The 21,975-nt window shown below is 41.2% G+C and overlaps 1 protein-coding gene across 4 annotated transcripts in view; it reads left to right on the forward strand.

Annotated features, from left to right (window-relative positions):
- Positions 1-21,975, forward strand: part of amotl1 (angiomotin like 1) — a 128,723-nt gene that overhangs the window by 85,346 nt on the left and 21,402 nt on the right. For all 4 annotated transcript variants that reach the window (XM_008108081.3, XM_062974557.1, XM_008108083.3 and 1 more), the window contains 5 exons: positions 3,371-3,511; positions 3,655-4,597; positions 8,586-8,883; positions 15,268-15,412; positions 17,797-17,880. In XM_008108081.3, coding sequence (XP_008106288.1) covers positions 3,371-3,511; positions 3,655-4,597; positions 8,586-8,883; positions 15,268-15,412; positions 17,797-17,880 — 1,611 coding nt within the window. The remainder of the gene's footprint in view (positions 1-3,370; positions 3,512-3,654; positions 4,598-8,585; positions 8,884-15,267; positions 15,413-17,796; positions 17,881-21,975) is intronic.

Genomic DNA, 21,975 nt, shown 5'->3' on the forward strand with positions numbered 1-21,975 from the left:
TTGTGGATAATCCCAGAGCAAACAAACATAGGCACTTTCCCTATCCCTTTACACTATTTACTGTATTGGGTTTAAAAACAACTTCCCTGTTTGCATTTTTTTTTCTGCATGGTTTGGGCCATGGAATGGCCTTTCGAAGCCTTTGTTATCTCTATCACACAAACAAAGGAAGGTTGTCTGTATGATTTCATTTTAATGTTTCATTGAAATTTCCAGGAGCTATGGTGGTGCAATGGGTTAAACCCTTGTGCTGGCTGAACTGCTGACCTGAAGGTTGTGTTGCTGACCTGAAGGTTGCCAGTTTGAATCCACAAGACAGGGTGAGCTCCCATCTGTCAGCTCTAGCTTGAGGATACATGAGAGAAGCCTTCCAGCTAACACATCCAGGTTCCTCTTGGCCATGTCTCTGTCGACAGCAAATTCTCTCATACTTGAAATGACTTGCAGTATGTTCTCAAGTTGCTTCTGACACGATTAAAATAAATTGAAATTTCCAGCACTAAACCATATGAGATGGCTGTAATAAAGAGTGAAATGGACCGAGAGATTTGGGGATGCTGTAAATTATGTACTTGCAGCAGAAAAGCTTGTATGTTTTCCCCCGCACAAACTCCCATTAGTCTTTTCACACTATACAGTTATAGCACTGTGATTATAGTAGACTCTTAGTTAAACAGCACCCATGGGGATTAGTAGATGCCAGATAAAAGTAGTTTCCATTTGTTTGAGAGGTACTATTGAAAATAGACCTAATACTATATCCCATACTATACAATGCCATGAACTCTGTATTGGCTTGGTAGTAATAATAACATACAATAATTACAGTAGAGTCTCACTTATCCAACACTCGCTTATCCAACATTCTGGATTATCCAACACATTTTTGTAGTCAATGTTTTCAATATATCGTGATATTTTGGTGCTAAATTCATAAATACAGTAATTACTACATAACATTACTGCGTATTGAACTACTTTTTCTGCCAAATTTGTTGTCTAACATGATGTTTTGGGGCTTAATTTGTAAAATCTTAACCTAATTTGATGTTTAATAGGCTTTTCCTTAATCTCTCCTTATTATCCAACATATTCACTTATCCAACATTCTGCCGGCCCGTTTACGTTGAATAAGTGAGACTCTACTGTAAAATCAAATTAAGATAAATAAAGACAAATTTAGCTTCAGCTTCCATTTCTGCTAAAAATGATTTTAATTTATTTAAAGTATTATTCCTTTGATTTTATGCCAGTTGCTTGAGAGTTCCACTTAACTGAAAACCTACTGTATATTTTAGCTTCCATGGGGGACACCTGGCTCGACAGAAATACGTGTGCAAAAATTTTGGCGTCCTCATGGACAACAAGTTAAACATGAGCCAACAATGTCATGCGGCAGCTTAAAAAGCCAATAGGATTTTAGCCTGCATAAATAGGAATATAGTGTCTAGATCAGTGGTTCTCAACCTGTGGGTTCCCCAGATGTTTTGGCCTTCAACTCCCAAAAATCCGAACACCTGGTAAACTGGCTGGGATTTCTGGGAGTTGTAGGCCAAAACACCTGGGGACCCACAAGTTGAGAACCACTCACCTAGGTCCAGGGAAGTCATGCTAGCCCTCTATTTTGCCTTGGTCAGGCCACACCTGGAATACTGTGTCCAATTCTGGGCACAATTTAAGGGAGATGTTGACAAGCTGGAAAGTGTCCAGAGGAGGGCGACTAAAATGATCAAGGGTCTGGAGAACACCCTATGAGGAGCGGCTTAAAGAACTGGGCATGTTTAGCCTGCAGAAGAGAAGGCTGAGAGGAGACATGATAGGCATGTATAAATATGTGAGGGGAGGAGGGAGCAAGCTTGTTTTCTGCTGCCCTGGAGATTAGGACGCGGAACAATGGCTTCAATCTACAGGAAAGGAGATTCCACCTGAACATTAGGAAGAACTTCCTCACTGTGAGAGTTGTTCAGCAGTGGAACTCTCTGCCCTAGAGTATGTTAGATGCCCCTTCTTTGAGGCTTTTGAACAGAGTTTGGATGGCTATCTGTCAGGGGTGCTTTGAATGTGATTTTCCTGCTTCTTGGCTGGGGATTGGACTGGATGGCCCATGAGGTCTCTTCCAACTCTATGATTCTATGATTCGTGGTTCCAGCCAATGCAATCCTGGGATTGACAATTCTTTATTAGCCTCTATCAAATAGACTTTGTCTTATTATAACCCTGTGAATGTCAGATGATATGTCTGATGTACAACCGTCTTAATTTAGTCACCTTGGCTTCTAGGGAGAGTCCAGGCTTGATTTGCCTTATGATTCATTTATTGGGTTTTAGGGTGTTTATTTTTTTTTTTTTTTTAGCAATCCATGGTATGTTTCTAGGGAACTCTTCTCCAGCACCACATTTCAAATGAGTTGATTCTCTTCCTGTCAGCTTTCTCCATTGTCCTGCTTTCACGGCCATGCATAGAAATTGGACTTGGGCTTTCAGTGATATATTTTGACAATTTTAGGAAGGGGCATTTAGACTTTCCAGCCAGAAGACTCCAGTGTTCCACCAAACTACAAAACCTGGGATTCAGCCATGGCAGTTGTGGGAAGCAGATTGATGTTTTGTTTTATAAAAGAGAAGTTCAAACCATAAGTTATCCTGACATATTGGCTCTTCGCTTGCAGAGTAACAAAAGATTTCTAGTTGAAAAATGACCAGAACCTGCTTGTTCATATAGCATTCAGAATTTATTTGATTTATTTCACCAATGGTTTGTGTGTGCATGTACTTTGTATGCCCTTGTGTATCTTCTATATATATAAAAGAGTGATGGAATCCTGGCACCGAGCAAAACAACAAAACTAAACACCCTCCCACCTCGAAATTTCACAACACAATCCATCATCCATGCCTTGAGGTTGAAACCACAAAATATCACATCATGAACCCCCACAGGGCCTAAAAACCCTCCAAAAACCGGAGCTATTTAGTACAATTCCAATGGGCCACAGCAACGCGCGGCAGGGCACAGCTAGTACTAAATATATTGCTAGATGCTTATATTTTTTTCTACATCAGTCGGATCATTTTTTATTTTGTTTCCATTCTGGTTTCCACATTACGACTTTTTCTTTAGAAGTACTCCTTTGGATGTAAGGTGTACCATTTTACTATGCCACTATTTATAATGACACTTGAGTATCCACAGATGTTGGTGTCTATGGGAGGAACCATAGGAACCTAGCCGATACTAAAGACCCACTGTATTGGAAACTATGTTGGATTTTTTTCACGAAAACCCTCAATCACTGTTTTTAGTGGGTTTGTGGTTGTTTTTCTTGTTTCTTTCTTTCTAAGTAAGCCTTTTTTCTTTCGTTCCTTATAGGGCCCACATCAATTTGCTATACTTCCAGTACTCCTGCCCAAATACTGGAAGAAAGTGGCTGTCTTAACACCGATCCACAGCTCTTTGGCAGCAGGAAAGATGGTTCCCCATTAATGCTTCAAGTGATCGATGATATTGAAGGTGAGTTCTCATGATGCCAATCTGAAGAATTTAGCTGTCTGGTGGCAGTAAGGTTTGCACTCTTTGTGTTGACTGAACCAGGAATGGCCAGAGTGTGACAGGTGTGTGCAATGATCTGTCCTTTCTCTCCTCCTTTGCCTCAGCGGAAGACTCTCTGTGCTCCTTCGACCCTCCAGGCTTCCTCCAGGTCTCAGAGGTGGAAATGAGAGGTTCAGAGGATGTTGTTCCTGGCACTGTGTTACAACGGCTGATCCAGGAGCTGCGTTATGGCAACCCGAATGAGAACATGAACCTGCTGGCCATCCAGCAGCAGGCCACCGGGAGCGCGGGACCCTCCAACTCCACTGCCAGCACGCTCTCTTCTTCCACAGAGAACCTGGTACTGGAAGACCCACAAATGGTCCAGCACTCGGCGCGCCAGGAACCACAGGGCCAGGAGCACCAAGGGGATAATTCTGTGATGGAGAAGCAGTCCAGGGGCTCCCAGCCTCAGCAGAACAATGAGGAGCTACCCACTTACGAGGAGGCCAAAGCCCAGTCTCAGTTTTTCAGGGGTCAACAGCAGCAGCAACAACAACAGCAGCAGCAGCCACCATCCAACACTGTTGGACCCAATTTTTATACATCTGGGAACTCCTGTGCAAAATCTAGAACAGAAGGGAGGCCGACGTTGGCCCGTGCCAATAGCGGGCAGGCACATAAAGATGAAGTACTCAAAGAGCTGAAGCAAGGCCATGTCCGCTCTTTAAGCGAAAGGATAATGCAGCTGTCCTTGGAGAGAAATGGTGCCAAGCAGCAGCCCCCTGTCTTGGGGAGAGGCAAGGGGTTCAAGGCGGGTGGGCCGTCCTCCTCTCAGGCTGCCTCTAAAGGCTTGGACCAGAGGGGACCGCCACCGGACTATCCTTTCAAAAGCAAGCAGGCGGTCTCTCCCTTTGGAAAAACTCAGGAGCTTGGGTTGTTTTTTAATGACCAGCACTCTGGAATAATCCAAGAAAGCATGACTCCCTCCTACGCAGCTCCACAAACTACCAGGAGTGACACCACTATTGTCCGCTATCAACCTCCTCCAGAATACGGTCTGCCCAGGTAATTCCCAATCCTTATTTTTTGTGTGTAGTTGTGAACCCTCACTGAGACAGTTGGGCAATTTGACTTTCTTCCTTACCCAGTCATGTTTTATTGTCTCTTATTTTGTCACCTGATATGCTATAAGCAGTGGCCAAAAGTTTCAAGAAAAATGATCTCTGAGAGATACTTCTGTGGGGTCCACCAGAATGACAAAATATGCCCCATGAATTACATGTATCCCCAAAGGGTTTTGTGGCCTTCGTAGGGTAAAGGTAAAGGTTTCCCCTGACGTTAAGTCTAGTCGTGACCGACTCTGGGTGTTGGTGCTCATCTCCATTTCTAAGCCGAAGAGCCTGCATTGTCCATAGACACCTCCAAGGTCATGTGGCCGGCATGACTGCATGGAGCGCCGTTACCTTCCCACTGAAGCAGTACCTATTGATCTACTCACATTTGCATGTTTTCGAACTCTAAGAGTGGCCTTCCTAGAGGTAACTAAAAAAAAAAAATGAATTGCCAAAAATGCCCTCAAATGCCTGCTAAGTGGTGTGTGGAAATTTTATTCATATTTTTTGCCCCCTCCCTTAGTTCAGGAGAGGCTTTTGTATGAATTCCTAAATGAACCCAAAATGATTTGCAATTTTTTACTATTGTTCAAAAAAGGCTGCTCCTGGACCTAAAATGGTCCAGGGAGATATAAAAACTAGAATGTGTTTGAGGGCAACTTCTGTTTTCCACTGTTGCAGTGGGGATGCAGCCCTCCAAGTTCTCCAAGTTCAATGCATCTCCTTAGCCTTCCACTCTGGCATACATGTAAGTGTATATACATGTGTGTGGGTCCCATACCAGTGTCACGTGTGATGCTGAGGGACGAAACATTGTTGCCCCTTCGTTTACCTGAAGCAGTATACTCAGGCTATAAGTGAGGTGGGCAGCTTTGTCTTTTGGGAGACAGTATGGAGCTTACGGTGGCGCAGCGTGTTAAAGGTGCTGAACTTGTAGACCAAAAGGTTGCAGGTTCGAATCTGGGGAGTGGAGGGAGTACTTGCTACTTCTGCCAACCTAGCAATTCGAAAACATGCAAATGTGAGTAGATCAATAGGTACAGCTCCGGCGCGAAGGTAATGGTGCTCCATGCATTTATGCCGGCCACATGACCTAAGAGGTGTCTATGGACAATGCCGGCTCTTCAGCTTAGAAATGGAGATGAGCACCAACCCCCAGAGTCAGACATGACTGGACTTAATGTCAGGGGAAAACCTTTACCCTCAAACTCTCTGGGGTATCACAGACTTCTAGAAATGCCCAAAACCAAACCAAGTACATAGAGAGTCAGAATTGTCCAGAGTTCTACTTGTGGTTTTGAAAAAACGGTATGTTGCCCCTCTTCGGATGACTTTTCAAGTTTCTTGCATCAAAGGCTATGATTCATAACTTCATGATATCTTAGTTATATCCCTGACAGGAATGCAATTCTAGTGAATCATGACAATACACATTGGGAGTCCTCTGTGATGTCCTTTTGTGCAGTAGGAGTTTCCAAGTTGTGTAGCAATTCTCATAGCATTCTGGTGCCTGTTGTACAAGGAGTCCATATTACTCTGATGCCCATGGTGCTATGGGACTTACAGCTCAACAGCCAAGCTGCTGGTACTATTTGTGCAGTGTCTCCAGGGATGGAGCTACGTCTCTGTTACTCCTCTAAAAAGATGAGCATTGTGCAATGTTGCAATTCATCTTTATGTGGTCACCAGCATATATATTTGGTGTTTCTCGGATGTCAGAGAACCTGCTCGCCACCTGCTTTCTTGCTTCTTCAGCTCTGAGAAGGACTTCTTCACAATGTCTCCATAGCCATGCTCTGGCAATGGTGGTCTTCTCGTGGCTCTTTCCTTCCTTCCTCCCTTATCCTCATACACATGTCACTTTTCTTTCCCCAGAGACCCACCTGGAAATAGCTTACAAACATACGCATTTGGATTTCATATAGAGAGATAGATTACATAGTTAAGTTTCCAGTGCTGTTTACATCATCATTTTTACTGATTTCAGTGATGCAAATATCTAACAGGATAACACTGATTTTTCAGAGGAAAGCAGTGAAAACCCGGCTAGCTGGCTGGCTTGCTTCATTATTTACTTTATGCCTCTCTTCATAGTGGCTTACAGTAATGCTGAATAAAGATATAATTTACAAGTTAAATACAAGCTCACCCATCTATTTAAAATTGCATATGTATATGTATACATGTGTGTGGTCCCCATATCATCAACATTGGAAAAACCAGAAGACAGTGAATATGGCAACCCCATATTAAAAGCCCCTTCCTCAGTAACCAGTCAGTTTCAGCACTGCACCTGCATCATAAAGCCCACATAATTATTGAAGCAGAACCTTTGGATCGGTATTTTATAGAAGTACAGAATTGGATTAATTGACTTTTGAGGTCTCTTCCAACTTCATGATTTTATAGCAGCCTTCCCTTAGTCTGTTGCCTTCCCGAGTACAAGCTCTATCAATCCTAACCTGCACAGCCAATGGGCAGGCTGGTTGCGAATGATGGGCATTAGATGTGCCACGATCAGGAGAATAGTGGGATAGGGAAGACTATTCTGTAGCAGAAAGAGATTGTTTAAGCTCTTGGCTCCTTGCTTATGAGTTTTGTCTTCCTTACACATAGCAAAAACAGGGCTTGCATTCCATCTGTTGAGCCCATGTTTTGACTTTCTTTCCATAACATATTGAAAGATTGTGTGCATTTTTTTTACTAACCAGGAAAGGTCTAGCTTTCAAAGGAAGCATAAAAACCTCTGTTTATGCAAGCAAAACAGCAACAAGGGGATGGAGAGACAGGAAAACAGGGTCAGATTCAGGGTATCGTCTCAAGAAGCTGGGAGAGGACTCCAATTATGATGTTCTTTCCAGACTGGAGCTTTCTTTAGTGCCAAGAACAGGGAATCAGTGGTTGCCTGACACTCTCGGGTTGTGCTCAGAATGGAGTACTTCTCCTAAAGAAAAAATTAGAGTTGAAATCAGAGTTTTGAACGCAATCTTTGCATATGGAAGGTTCTTGTTTTAATCTGTGATATCTCAAAAAGAGAGAAAGAGAGAGAGAGAGAGAGAGAGAGAGAGAGAGAGAGAGAGAGAGAGAGAGAGAGAGAGAGAGAGAGAGATTTTAAGAAACAGATTGTTGCAGATGGAACTTTGAATGGGTCCTTCTGTGTATTGCATTCTTTCCCCCCATAACTGCAGAATCCATACTCATAGTTTCACTTTCCGGCAACAGGGGAAATTGGTCTCTTTTGCTAGGATATCCAGGCAATTCTATGGTTTGCTTCCCCCAGAGGTTAGCATACAGTTAGGAGTACCTGGTGACATTATGGGTTAAACCCTTGTGCTGGCAGGACTGCTGACAAGAAAGTTGGGTAGCTAACCCGAAGGTTGCTGGTTCAAATCTGGGGAGAGCGTGGTTGAGCTCCCTCTGTCAACTCCAGCTCCCCATGTGGGAACATGGGAGAAGCCTCCCACAAGGATGGTAAAAACATCAAACATCTGGGCATCCCCTGGGCAACGTCCTTGCAGACAGCCAATTCTCTCACACCAGAAGTGACTTGCAGTTTCTCAAGTCGCTCCTGACACACACACACACACACACAAAAACCATACAGCTGTGTTGGAGGACCTAGGAAATTTCCAATGCAACTCTAAAGCATGCTGGGACAGGAAGTTAGGAAATTCAGTTGTGTTTCGGCATATTCACAGTTTCAGGTAACATTGGTCTTGCTAGGAATGGGAGGGTTTTCTTACTGTATTTTAAATTGTTTGGTTTTCATATGTGGGTGTTCTTTAAAGACTTTTTTTTACTTGGTCTCTTAGTTGCTTTCAAATGTATGATAAGGTGCCTTGGATCTGTATTGACGGGAAGGCAATTGTACTTCTTGTCCTTGAAAAGTAATAATCCAATCAATCTTTATCCCCTTCCTCCTTGCCTCTTCCTCCATCTAGCCGTCAATGCCAGTCATTCCCATCAATTTCATCGCAACAGCAGCACAGTCCGATGTCATCCCAAGCCTCCTCCCTTAGCGGACCCTTGCACTCTACCTCTTTGCCTCCTCTCTCGATGGCCACCGCGTCCCAGTCTTTGCCTGCAACGCCACCAAGCCAACAGCAACAGCAGCTTGCACCTGATGCATTTACAATAGTGCAGCGAGCCCAGCAAATGGTGGAGATGCTATCAGAAGACAACGAGGCCTTGCAGAAAGAGCTGGAGGGCTACTACGAGAAAGCCGACAAGCTTGAGAAGGTATGTGACAGAGTTGGGAGGGAGAGGACCTTTTTCGGAGGTAGAGCATATACTTTGCATGGAGAATGTCTCAGGTTCAATCCAGGTTGGTTGGAGATTGATGGACAATCAGTGCAGACAAGACGGTGTTGCGTCTTTGCACCGAGGAGATTCCTATATTCATATTCTCCTCTTCATTGCCATGGTAGAAAAATCCAATTTAACTTATTTGATGGAAAGAATAGCAGGTCCTAGTCCAGCTTTCCTCTTACCTGCTGCTTTCCATTGTTTTGGACTCCAGCTCATACCAGTCCCAGCCACCATGGCCAATATTATGGGCCCCATATACACTGCCATATAATGCAATTTCAAACTGTAAATGGGATCAAGGATTCTTAGGAGTTGCATTGCAGGAGGTCAGGCAAGATCACCGATCAACCAAGATTTGGGGTACTTCTGGAAGGTAGCAAGTTGAAAAAGGCTGACCCAGTTGGTCCTTGATAGGATTGGGCCAGTTTCAGACATGTGAGATCTACTGCTGATGTTTTACTAAAGTTTTGAGCCACATACAAAAGGCAAACATGTAAAATTAAAGCATTTTGTATTGGAAAATAACTGTTACCCAGTCTCTGGGCACATATCATTTTGGCAAATGTGAATCTCTATGAATATGTGGAGACCACCTTTTGAAAACCACTTGTCAAGAAAAGCATGACCTTGTTAGAAGTCAACTCCTTGAACAAATGATATTTACAATGGCACACAGGTAACTCAGCTGTTAAACTGAAGAACTATGTCTTTGAACTTCCAGTGACAAAGACATACAGTAGAGTCTCACTTATCCAAGCCTCGCTTATCCAAGCTTCTGGATTATCCAAGCCATTTTTGTAGTCAATGTTTTCAATATATCGTGATATGTTGGTGCTAAATTTGTAAATACAGAAATTACAACATAACATTACTGTGTATTGAACTACTTTTTCTGTCAAATTTGTTGCATAACATGATGTTTTGGTGCTTAATTTGTAAAATCATAACCTAATTTGATGTTTAATAGGCTTTTCCTTAATCCCTCCTTATTATCCAAGATACTTGCTTATCCAAACTTCTGCTGGCCCATTTAGCTTGGATAAGTGAGACTCTACTGTACCACTACAAAATATATATTTGGTTAGCAGAGGATGTTTGCAGTTGTAATTGCCCAAAAGATATACACTCCCTTGGAACCACTTATTTTAAAATATGTACTCAGAGATAAAAAAAAAAACAAAGTCTTCTTTGAAAAATAACATATCTTGTTTACTCATAAACATTTTGTATTAATTCACCATACTGGCACATTTCTTATTGAAGTTCAGTTACAGATAAGTTATGTTGAGTACGCAGGGTATTATTCTTAATCAATAGCCCATAGTCTTTAGTATAGTTGTACTCACTGAAGTCCATAAGCATACTTTTATATTGAAGTCTCTAAGGAGATACATGCATCCACCTCCACTGAGGTCTGATACAAAAATGAATATAAAATGGAGTTCTGAGTCTGAACATGCTTAGTATAATCACATGTCTATAGTCCCTCCCACACCAAAGAAGTACAGTCAAACTGGCAAATCATAGATGCATATATATACATTAACAAATAAATAGTGAAAAGCTTGAGAGGTTGCTATTTCCAACATTTTAGCTGAAGTATTTATTTCAAACATTGAGTTGAATTGAGTTCATACCATAGACTTTCTCTTTCATCAACTGTGATTTGGGCAGAGATGAATAATTTTGCTACTTTTACTAAACATTTGAAAGTTAAGAATTCTTGCTGATATTCTGCAGATCATACAATAGATTCCAGTCTATAGTTCCAGTCTTCCTTTGGCCTTCTTTCATGGCAGGTTGTTAGACTGGATGGCCCTTGTGGTATTTTTCAATTCTATGATTCTATATCATTTGTACATAACATGAAAAATTCAGGGACATCTAGATTGCAATTGATGTGCAATGGAGTGAAATCTTAGAAGTCTCCAGATCAAGTCTCACTTCAGCCATGGGCTTTTTTTTCGTGCCAGGAGTGACTTGAGAAACTGCAAGTCGCTTCCGGTGTGAGAGAATTGTCTGTCTGCAAGGACATTGCCCAGGGGACACCCAGATGTTTGATGTTTTTATCATCCTTGTGGGAGGCTTCTCTCATGTCCCCGCATGGAGCTGGAGTTGATAGAGGGAGCTCATCCGTGCTGTCCCTGGGTGGGATTCGAACCTGGCAGCTTTCAGATCAGCAACCCAACCTTCAAGTCACGAGGCTTTAATCCACTACACCATGGACTGAGAAGAGGTCTGAATGGGCTACAGTTCCCATCTTCCCTTGCTGCTAGCATTTCTGAACAGGACTGAAGGGATTCCATCAACCATGAGGGCAAATATTCCCCATCCCACATTTCTGTCATGTCCTTTCATAGTTAATTTGAATGGAATAATACTGAATATCCAATGCAGTTTTTGCCACTGTATATAGATGGCAGCTTTATGGCTTATCTGATAGTGTTTAACTGCAGTTCCCAGCACTCCTCATCATTGGCTGTGTCACTAAGAGTTGCAGTTCATATATATCTGTGGAGGGCCAGACATTTTCCATCTCTGTCCTAAGTAGACACGGCACCATTTTGCTTTCCTCTACCTTTCAAGGTTGTTGTGGCTCCCTGTAACAATATTTGCTTTGAATTCTCAAATGCTGCAAAGACATGAACATGATGATATCTCAATACATAACAAATTTGCTGTTTTATAGAACTTGGAGTGCCTTTCTCTTTGGCAGTGTTTTCCCAGTTCTTGTCCTATTTTAACACAGCTTGCTCTGTTTATACAGCCATGAGCGTCCGATGCCAAAAAACAGGGTCCCCAGCCTTTGTCAGCATGATTCTCTTCCTGATCTAGCTGGCAGGGATTTCCTTTGCCTGCTGCCCTTTTGTTAATTATCACTCCTTAAGTCATTGGGAAGTGTCCAGTTTAATATTTCCTCACTGAAGGCAGCACATTTGGCTCCAAATGTTCCAACATTTCTATCTGCTGCCACAAAAGCCTCTGGGAGGAAAGAGGGAGAAAATGAGTCTCCTTTGAGAAAGCAGTTACCATGTGTGCCCTTAGTAATGGATCAAGGCAGCCAAAGGTTCTGGACTTCTAAGTCTGGTGGGTTTAATAATTTTAGATTTTGGGTTCCATAGTCTTAAAAGGGAGCATGTCTTTAGAGGTTAATGTCTATTCTATTACTGTATCTCTTCCATTCTATATAAACATATAAACATCTTTTAAAATGGTGTAATAAAATCGTGGGTGCTGAAATTAGTTTGCAAAATATAGTATGTACTCATATAGAAATCAACCTCATGTTTAAGTCAAGACCACATTTTGGGGCCAAAATTATGGATTATGATAAGATCCATAGATAAGTTGAAAGTCATTCCATGGAGAAGGGAAAGCACTACTTCTTCCTCAGGTTCTGTTGCCTCTGATATTTGCCTCTGACATTTCATCACTCAGACACTGCAAAAGGTCAGAACTGGTCCTTCTGGGACAGAATGATTCTTTCTGAAAAGAAAATTATTACAAGGATTTATAAAAAAAACTTTTGGAATCGTCCATCGAAACGGAATTAGTAAAAGGATGCATGATATAATGGGCAGCCAAAATAGGCCACCCAATAAAATTAGATTAATGGGAACGTATATAGAACCAAAAATTGAAATAAACATACCCAACTGGATTAAAAGAGAATTAGCTTAAAATGATTTACTGATGGTACATAACTCCACAAAAATTAGGAACTTACTACAAGAATATGCAGAATAAATGTTGTGGAAATGTGACACTCAAGAAGGTACATTTTATCATATGTGGTGGACCAGTGGAAAACCTAGGAATTATTGGAAAGAGATTCAGGAGATATCCCACATGATACTCAAAACTAAAATTCAGATGAAACTAGAATATTTTTTACTAGGACTAACAGACATGGCTATCAATATGGATACAAACAAAGATATGCTTTTATATTACCTAACAGCTGCAACAAGAATAGTCTACGCAAGAAACTGGAGAATAAAAGAAACACCTTCAAAGGACCAATTTCTAAGTAAAATTATGGCCTAGTGTGCTTTCTCTCTGGTGCACATTCCTGAGAGCTTCCCACACTTCTACGGCAGTCTGGAGATGTTGTACATGCACTAATTGATCTGGCATTACACTTAAGATCAAATTTGCCAGCCCTTTCTCATTTTCTCTCTGTCTGCTTCTGTGCCTACGATTGTCTTTTGCAGCCCTTCTCTCGTAAGCAAATGCTGCATATACACAGACCATTCTTTGTAGTTATGGTCATTTAACCTCTTAATCGTTGGTAATGAGTTTGATGCAGCCATTATCTCACCTTCCGGAGACTCTCACTCTTGAGTTTTAGCGTTTGGCAAGTCCCCCTCAAGCTTCTAGATTTATGGCTCCACACTTCTCACTTCTGGCCATCAATCAGTCAGGCTCCAGTACGCCCCGCTTGCAGCTCTGCTTCTCCAGGAATCAATCTTCCACCAAAGACACACCAAAGCAGGCTCACCAAAACAGCGGGTCTCATCTCTGGACACAGTCGCAGCTCCAACTTTTTCTCCACTCCAAACTCCAGTCCAGTCCGGAATCAGGGCCAGTCTAGGATACTGGGATCTGGGCCCATAACCAATTGTCAGAGTAATTGCAGCACAGCAGTAGTTGGATGGAGTCAGTGGAACGCAGAACGAAGAGAGACCCAGAGACTTTGGTAAAACTATATACAAGTTTTACTGTAAGCAGTAATAAAGACAAACAGACTTAAAGCAATGGACACAGGACTTGACTTCTCAGCAGACAGCACTCAACACAACTCAGAACTGAACAGAACTGAACTGATGCAATCAGCAATACACACACTTGTGTCTGGACACTCCCCAGCTCCAGCCGCACATCAAGGTCATCACAGCTTCTTAGTAATTAACTCTTTCCAGACTATAATACAATCTGGATGATGCAATCAGTATGCAATACTGGCAAGACACAAATTTCATTTAAAAACTATCAATACACAAATCCCACATTAACATTATGGACATGGATAAATTAACATGGATAAATTAACATGAATCATAGAATCATAGAATAGTAGAGTTGGAAGAGACCTCATGGGCCATCCAGTCCAACCCCCTGCTAAGAAGCAGGAAATCGCATTCAAAGCACCCCCGACAGATGGCCATCCAGCCTCTGTTTAAAAGCCTCCAAAGAAGGAGCCTTTACCACGGCCCGGGGGAGAGAGTTCCACTGTCGAACAGCTCTCACAGTGAGGAAGTTCTTCCTGATGTTCAGGTGGAATCTCCTTTCCTGTAGTTTGGAGCCATTGTTCCTTGTCCTAGTCTGCAGGGCCGCAGAAAACAAGCTTGCTCCCTCCTCCCTATGACTTCCCCTCACATATTTGTACATGGTTATCATGTCTCCTCTCAGCCTTCTCTTCTGCAGGCTAAACATGCCCAGCTCTTTAAGCCGCTCCTCATAGGGCTTGTTCTCCAGACCCTTAATCATTTTAGTCGCCCTCCTCTGGACGCTTTCCAGCTTGTCAACATCTCCCTTCAACTGCGGTGCCCAAAATTGGACACAGTATTCCAGGTGTGGTCTGACCAAGGCAGAATAGAGGGATAAATTACTGAAAAAAAATCTAGGAAGACCAAGTAGAACAACAGACTGGCAACTATTTAAGGACTATATGAATTCAGAGAAAAGGATGATAATTATATATTTAGACAAGCATAAAGAAAATGGCCCATCACAGAGGAAAGAAAAGGTCAGAATTGGTGCAATGGCAGATAGTGTTTTTTTGGTTGATTTTGGACTAAACTTTCTAGATGTATATATGAATATAATCAGTAAGACTACTCCATCAGATACAGTTTGACCAATTGTTAGATTTCTTTCAAAAGGAACTTCTGTGTCCCCGATCAATTTAGAACACTACAGTGAAACGTTTCATTTGTAACACCTTACCATGAAGCTTTAGTTTCAGGCAGCGGCCATCCCCAGTTGTGTCTGGAGATATGAAATACTAAATTTAGGGCTTTGTGGATTAAAAAACACATGCCTTGCCATAGAAGGTGTGATTGCAAACTTCTGTGATGTACAAGAAGTTGGTTTCTTTCAGCAATAGTAGGGCTGTGAATGACTGGAGGCATTTCTACTTTGGCCTCACTGTAGGAGAATTCTTCCTGCAGAACTGTGCTGGTGTGAAAGTTGGCACACAACTTTCTGGACGCCACACAAAACTTTCTTTTAGAAGCTTTGAGCCAAAGACTGACGCGACTCCCTGTCCAGCTCTTAATGGAATGTTGTTTCTTCTCTTTTTTTCCCTTTCAGTTTGAACTAGAAATCCAGAAGATTTCAGAAGCTTATGAGGACCTGGTGAAGACCACCACCAAGAGAGAGTCATTAGACAAGGCAATGCGTAACAAACTTGAAGGGGAAATCCGGAGGCTCCATGATTTCAACAGGGACTTGCGTGGTATGCCCTTTTGGCATGGGTCTTTTAATTCTTCATTGCATTTGAACTGTGCTCCCAAGTAACCACATTCCAGGTTGCCACATCAGAGGCTGAACCAACTATTTTCCGTCATTAACTTTAGAGAGCTATTTATTGCGGGCATGGCAGCCTAAAGGATTTGCTCTACTTAATCCCTTCCTTGGTGTACACTCTGTGTAATGTGGTGCCCTTCACATTCGGACTTCATACCAAACCGCAATTTAGTGTTATGGGAAGGAAGGTAACCAAGTTTGTTTGCTGCCCTTTTCCTGTTTATCCAGCTTCAAGGAGATTGGAGTTACTTATTACATGTAAGATAAGAAATGTGCTTATAGTTAAAATGGTTTAGAAGAAACAATGTTGCAAATAACATTTGGATGGCACCAAGTAGAGAAGCCATAGTTGAGTCCAACTTTTTGAGGCCCCCTTCTACACTGCTATATAATCCCAATTATCAAAGTAGATATTCCACATTATCTGTTTTGAATTGGATTATATGATTCTCCACTGCCATATAATCCAGTTCAAAGAGATAGTCTGGATTTTATATGGCAGTGTAGAAGGGGCCTGAGTTTGGGCATTGCAAGAAACTGTGGCTGAAAGCAGAACTAAATCTCCCACTTGGTTCACAAGGATATAATAATAATAATAATAATAATAATAATAATAATAATAATAATAATAATAATAATAATAATAATAAATCCAGCATATCTATCTTGTTTGCTGTGTCATAGTAAAATATTAATAATAAAAACTTTATTTATACCCGCCACCATCTCCCCACGGGGACTCGGGGCGGCTCACACGGGGCAAGGCCCAACTAGCACAATTTACAAAAAGCAACAGCATAAATACATTGAACAATATACAAAAAATAATAAAACACAGTAAGACAATAAAACAAGAGTTAATACAGCAGTAAATCAATCAACAACCAAGTACAATTCAGTCGACTTCATTAGTGGGGGGGGGGGACTGCCGCAGCAATATAAAATAACATCATCACTTAAAATACCAGAATAAAAGGGACCTAAAAAAATTCAGGATAAAATTTTATTCAGGATAGGGGAGCATGCAGTCTCAGAGCCTCATGTATACTATCCAGGGCTAAACATGAGTCCTAAACCAGGCCACAGTAGTATATCAGAAATAAAGTTTTATACTGCATCTGTTACTTTTTTAGTTAGTTACATTTTACTGAACATTTCCCAAGGGTATACAAAGAACCCTCTCAAAGTTAAACAGTTTCCCCTCTCATTCTGTCTCCCAATTTAACTTATCAACAGATTTATAAAATTAGATTTAAATATATTCAAATTACTGAACAAAAGAGGATATCAGAATGAATGTGTATCAAAAAATAGAGACTACTAAGTGATCCTTAATTGTATGTAAAAATTAAGTCAGTTGCCATCTCTATTTGGCATGGACCAAACAGCCTCTAATCCAGTGGTTCTCAACCTGTGGGTTTCCAGGTGTTTTGGCCTACAACTCTCAGAAATCCCAGCCAGTTTACCAACTGTTAGGATTTCTGGGAGTTGAAGGCTAAAACATCTGGGGACCCACAGGTTGAGAACCACTGCTCTAACCCATCTGCTGCCCCAGGAATCCATTGCAAATATTATTGAGCATTTCAAAACAATGTGATTTTAAAAGGATTGCAATCTGAATTTTAAAAAAAGAAAGTGCAAACAGACAGTATCTGGGAGTTAAGTCTCTAATGCCATTCCTACCACCAACTAGAGCTTGCAAAATTACTTTTTGGATAAGAAGTCCTGGAATTCCCCAGCCATCCTGTTTGAATGCTGCCCAATTCTGGGGATTGTAAACCATGAAAGGATTTTCCTAAGCTCCATCACTAAATAAACTTGAATTTTGTCATTTCATACTGCTGTTGGTGTACAGGGAATGTTTTGTATCTGGAAGACTCCGTCCCAGACATCTCCATTTACATCTTCAGATCAGTCTAGACCTCTAGCGAAAGATGGACAAAGGCAATAAACACTTCTGAGGACCTTGAGAATAGCTCCAAGTCAAATCCAAGTCTTCCTTCCTCTTCCCATGAAATTTTGACCTCTGAATACTGACTAGGACTAGCTAGGTTAATGGTACAATTCTGTTTTTTGCCTAGGGATTTCTTAAGAAGACATATATCTTCTAGGTCTCTAGGGTCCTCCAAAATGCAGGTTGGCCATATCTGTCCTTCAGCGGAATCTCCTTTTATTTGTTGCTATATATACATTGGTCTCCTTTCACGAGTTCTTCTTGCATTAAATTTCTTGGTTTGCCTATTATTTTGTAGTTGGCCTTCAGTCTCATGCATGTAATTTCTTCTTCTTCAACTCTTTCTGATTTCTGTGCAGATCGATTAGAGACAGCCAACAGGCAGCTTGCGTGCAGAGAGTTTGACGAAGAGAAGGCAACAGAAGGTCTTTATGCTTCTCAGAGTGAGTACCACCCAGTCTGTACTGAAGAATATATGTGTTGTGTGTTTGTGGTTTCACACCATTTCTTAACAGCTGAATGCAAGTTTTTTTTTCTCTAGACTTATTTTACTGTATGCTGCCACTCTTACGTTGATGGTGGGTGGAGAGATGAGGACACTTTGAATACATTTTGATGTCAGTCTCAGGAGAAAGGCACTTCCAAAAGAGATCATTATCTCTCTCTTCTGTGGATAATTCTGAGGTCATTTAGGTTCAGATAAAAAGAGAATGTAGCTCCTTGTTCATGAGTTTATGTTTCCATAACTGCAGGGAATTTATTTCTCGGAGGTTTCTTCATGTGACATTTTATTTAAATCCATATTCAATCAGATATGGGATTTTTTTTTGTCTTTTGGTGTGGTGGATATTGTCAAAGCAAAAAATGGATGAGGCCAAAGGGCAGTAGTGTAGAGGGAGAATCTTTGCTTTTTTCAGTCTACAATGAAGGGGAAAATACTTTTGCATTCAACTCTTTCCCCAATATATGCAAGGTTCGCTTCACCAGCTTTGCATTGAGGAGACATACTAAGAAGAAGTAATATCATTAGGTTGGGGCAGGGCTGGTGGGGAAATATAGCTTGAGAAAGACTCCCAAGAACCAAAATATTAGACTTAGGGCCCTTCCATACAGGCCCTATATTCCAGGATCTGATCCCAGGTTTTCTGCTTTAAACTGGAGTATATGAGTCCGCAATGCCAGATAATCTGGGATAAACATAAAACCAGGGATCAGATCCTGGGATACAGGACCTGTCTGGAAAGGCCCTTGGAGATCTGCATTTGGCTCATACACTCCCTTGATCTAGAGTGAGAAACCATAAGAACATGCTTTTTGGATCCAAATAGTCCAGATACCTATTTCTATTTAGGATTAGCCAGATGTGAATAAGCCAATGCTGAGATGAAAGTGCCCATCTTGACCTCAACTCAAATCTATGTGGGTTGAAAAAATCAAACGAGGACCTTCCCCCATTAATTTTCACATTAATGGTGTCACAGTCTTGGCCCTCTATCTGAACAATTTCAGTTTTTGGAGTATTTTGGATTTTTGAAAAAGGGATATTTTATAGACAACATATATAGTAAACCATATTTATAAAGCATATGTATCCCACTCCCATAACTATATGGAGTTCCAAGTGACATCTTGGAAATTTCTCTCTGTTTATTTGAGGAAACTGGTGTTCATAGCTGGCATTTGATGGACAAGTCCACAGAATAGTCAAGTTGACTTTAGAGAAGGAGTTCCAGAACAAGTTTCTTCTGTGACTTGCCTTGGGTTTTCTGTAGGGGATTAATGTCCTGGTTCTCATAGAGTAAACTGTTACTTCACCTCAATGCAGTGTTTGTCTGGCTATTATGCTTTTTGGGCACCACAAGAAAAAAAATCCGAAATATGCTTTCATTTACACATCACTAAAAATACGAATGCAACCACTGTCACTGTTTTTGGCCCAGTTGCAGTATCAATTCAGGGCATGTCGGCAAATATAGTTCCTTGAAACAGGGTCATAGAAAATTGCAAGGATAGTTGGCAACTAGGCCAGGCAGTTGGGTGCTCTAAATAGAAGATAAAGTGTTTCCAAGAATAGAAACCTAGGACCTCCTTAAGCAGGTTGCATTTATTTATAGCTCAGATGCCTATAGCCATAGGACTTGGCACATGCCATGTAGACAGTAGCCCTTCATGCAAAAGGGAAGGCTGGCATTCTGCAGTGTCTACTCAGTTTTTTTCTGTGGCAAGTATCATATTGTGTAAGATGTGCATGTATATATATGTGTGTTTAAGTCACCTGTTAACTTATGTCAATCCCATGAATTTTGTAGGGATTTTCTTAGGCAAGGAATACTCAGAAGTTGTGTTTGCCAGTTCCTTCCTCTGAAATATAGTCTAGAGCAGGGGTCCCCAAACTAAGGCCCAGGGGCCGGATGCAGCCCTCCATGGTCATTTACCTGGCCCCCGCCCTCATTTATAATATAAGATTTTTATATCAGTTTTAATAATATAATATATTGTATATACATATGATATCGATAATAATATTATCATTTTATACAATATAATATTAATAATAATACCATATAATAATATTAATTATTATATTAATAATAATATAGCACTGAGCTGGAGACCGAAAGGTCCCAGGTTCAAACCCCGGGAGCGGCATGAGTGGCCGCTGTTAGCTCCAGCTCCTGCCAACCTAGCAGTTCGAAAACATGCCAATGTGAGTAGATCAATAGGTACCGCTCTGGCAGGAAGGTAACAGCGCTCCATGCAGTCATGCCAGTGGCCACATGACCTTGGAGGTGTCTATGGACAATGCCGGCTCTTCAGCTTAGAAATGGAGATGAGCACCAACCCCCAGAGTCAGACATGACTGGACTTAACGTCAGGGGAAACCTTTACCTTTTTAATATTAATTATATGTTATATATTACATATAATATTACAGTATAGTGGTATAGTTCAATATAGTAATATATAATGCTAATATTGTGCTATGCTAATAATATAATATATTGTATGTACATACAGCTGCTCTGAGTTCCCTTCAGGGTGAGAAGGGTGGGATATAAATGTAGTAAATAAATGTAGTAAATGAATAAATAAATTATTTTGGACTTAGGCTCACCCAAAGTCTGAAATTACTTGAAGACACACAACAACAATCCTAATTAACCTGACTATCTCATTCGCCAGAAGCAGGCCCACACTTCCTATTGAAATCCTGATAGGTTTATGTTGGTTAAAATTATTTTCATTTTTAAATATTGTATTGGTCTTTCATTGTTATTGTTGTTGTTTTGCACTACAAATAAGATATGTGCAGTGTGCATAGGAATTTTTTCATTTTTTTTCCAAATGATAATTTGGCCCCTCAATGCAAAGGATGGTGGACCGGCCCTCTGCTTTAAAAGTTTGAGGACCCCTGGTCTAGAGCTAATAGGATTCACTTTAAAGCAGACATGGGCAAACTTTGGCCCTCCAGGTGTTTGGACTTCAACTCCCACAATTCCTAACAGCTGGTAAACTGGCTGGGATTTCTGGGAGTTGAAGTCTAAAAGACCTGGACTTCAACTCCCAGAAGTTTCCCATGCGTGCTCTAAAGATATGTTGTCAATAGCAATATAAAATACTGGCACCATCTTAAACGTTCTTTCCAAGCAACAAATGGTGCAATCGTGATTTGTGTTCCAAATGAAGAGGCTTGGTTATCAACAAACAGGGATGTTTTTCACCCCATTGTGCATAGGAAATGAACTCTCCGTCTTCACTTAATTCACCCTCATGCTCCTGTTGAGGGATCTTCCATTTTGTCAAGGTCAGGAGGTCTCCAAATAAACGCCTGTTGCTGAATGAGCAGGCAGAGGTGTATCTTGTAACCCGCAGCTCATTCCAGAGCCTGAAAACTGTGCTGGAATGTTTGGCAACAGCTGAAGCTATGTGGATTCCTGCATGTTTAGATGATTCATGGCAAAGCTCAACTTGAATGGTGCAGAGCTAAATAAAGAACAGCAACACCCACTGAAAAAGAGGATGTTGGTGCTAGGAAGCAGCTTTAGAACCGGACAGCTGGTGTAAAAGGCCACACCAATAGTTTATACATTTCAAGAGCCATTTTGGTCTAACCACCACCTTGAAAGATGAGACTGCTCTGCATGCATGGCAGGGTTCCTTCTGTAGCAGCTCCCAATTTTTTGAGATCTGGGTCCATCTTTACTGAGCTCTTGAAAGGCAGCTAGAAGTAGGCATGTGTAATCCATTAAAAATGGTTCTAAACTGTGTTCAAAAGTAGGGGGCACTGGTGCTTCATTTCTAAACTTCTTTCCGAATTGTTGGGGTAAAAGTTTCGAAACTCTAATGAAACTTACGAATCTTCATAAGTACTTCGTCAATGGAAGTCACAATTGCGCAAAAGGGAAAACATCACTGGCAAGGGCTCCTCTCTCGCTCATTTTTTGAGCTATCCTGATGAAAAGTGCTACAGTGGTAGAACACATTTACCACTGTTAGCCCTCCAAATTTCAGAATGTTTGGCTTATCCATGGATTTTT

This window comes from Anolis carolinensis, chromosome 3, assembly GCF_035594765.1.
Source record: "Anolis carolinensis isolate JA03-04 chromosome 3, rAnoCar3.1.pri, whole genome shotgun sequence".
Classification (NCBI taxonomy): Eukaryota; Metazoa; Chordata; class Lepidosauria; order Squamata; family Dactyloidae; genus Anolis; species Anolis carolinensis.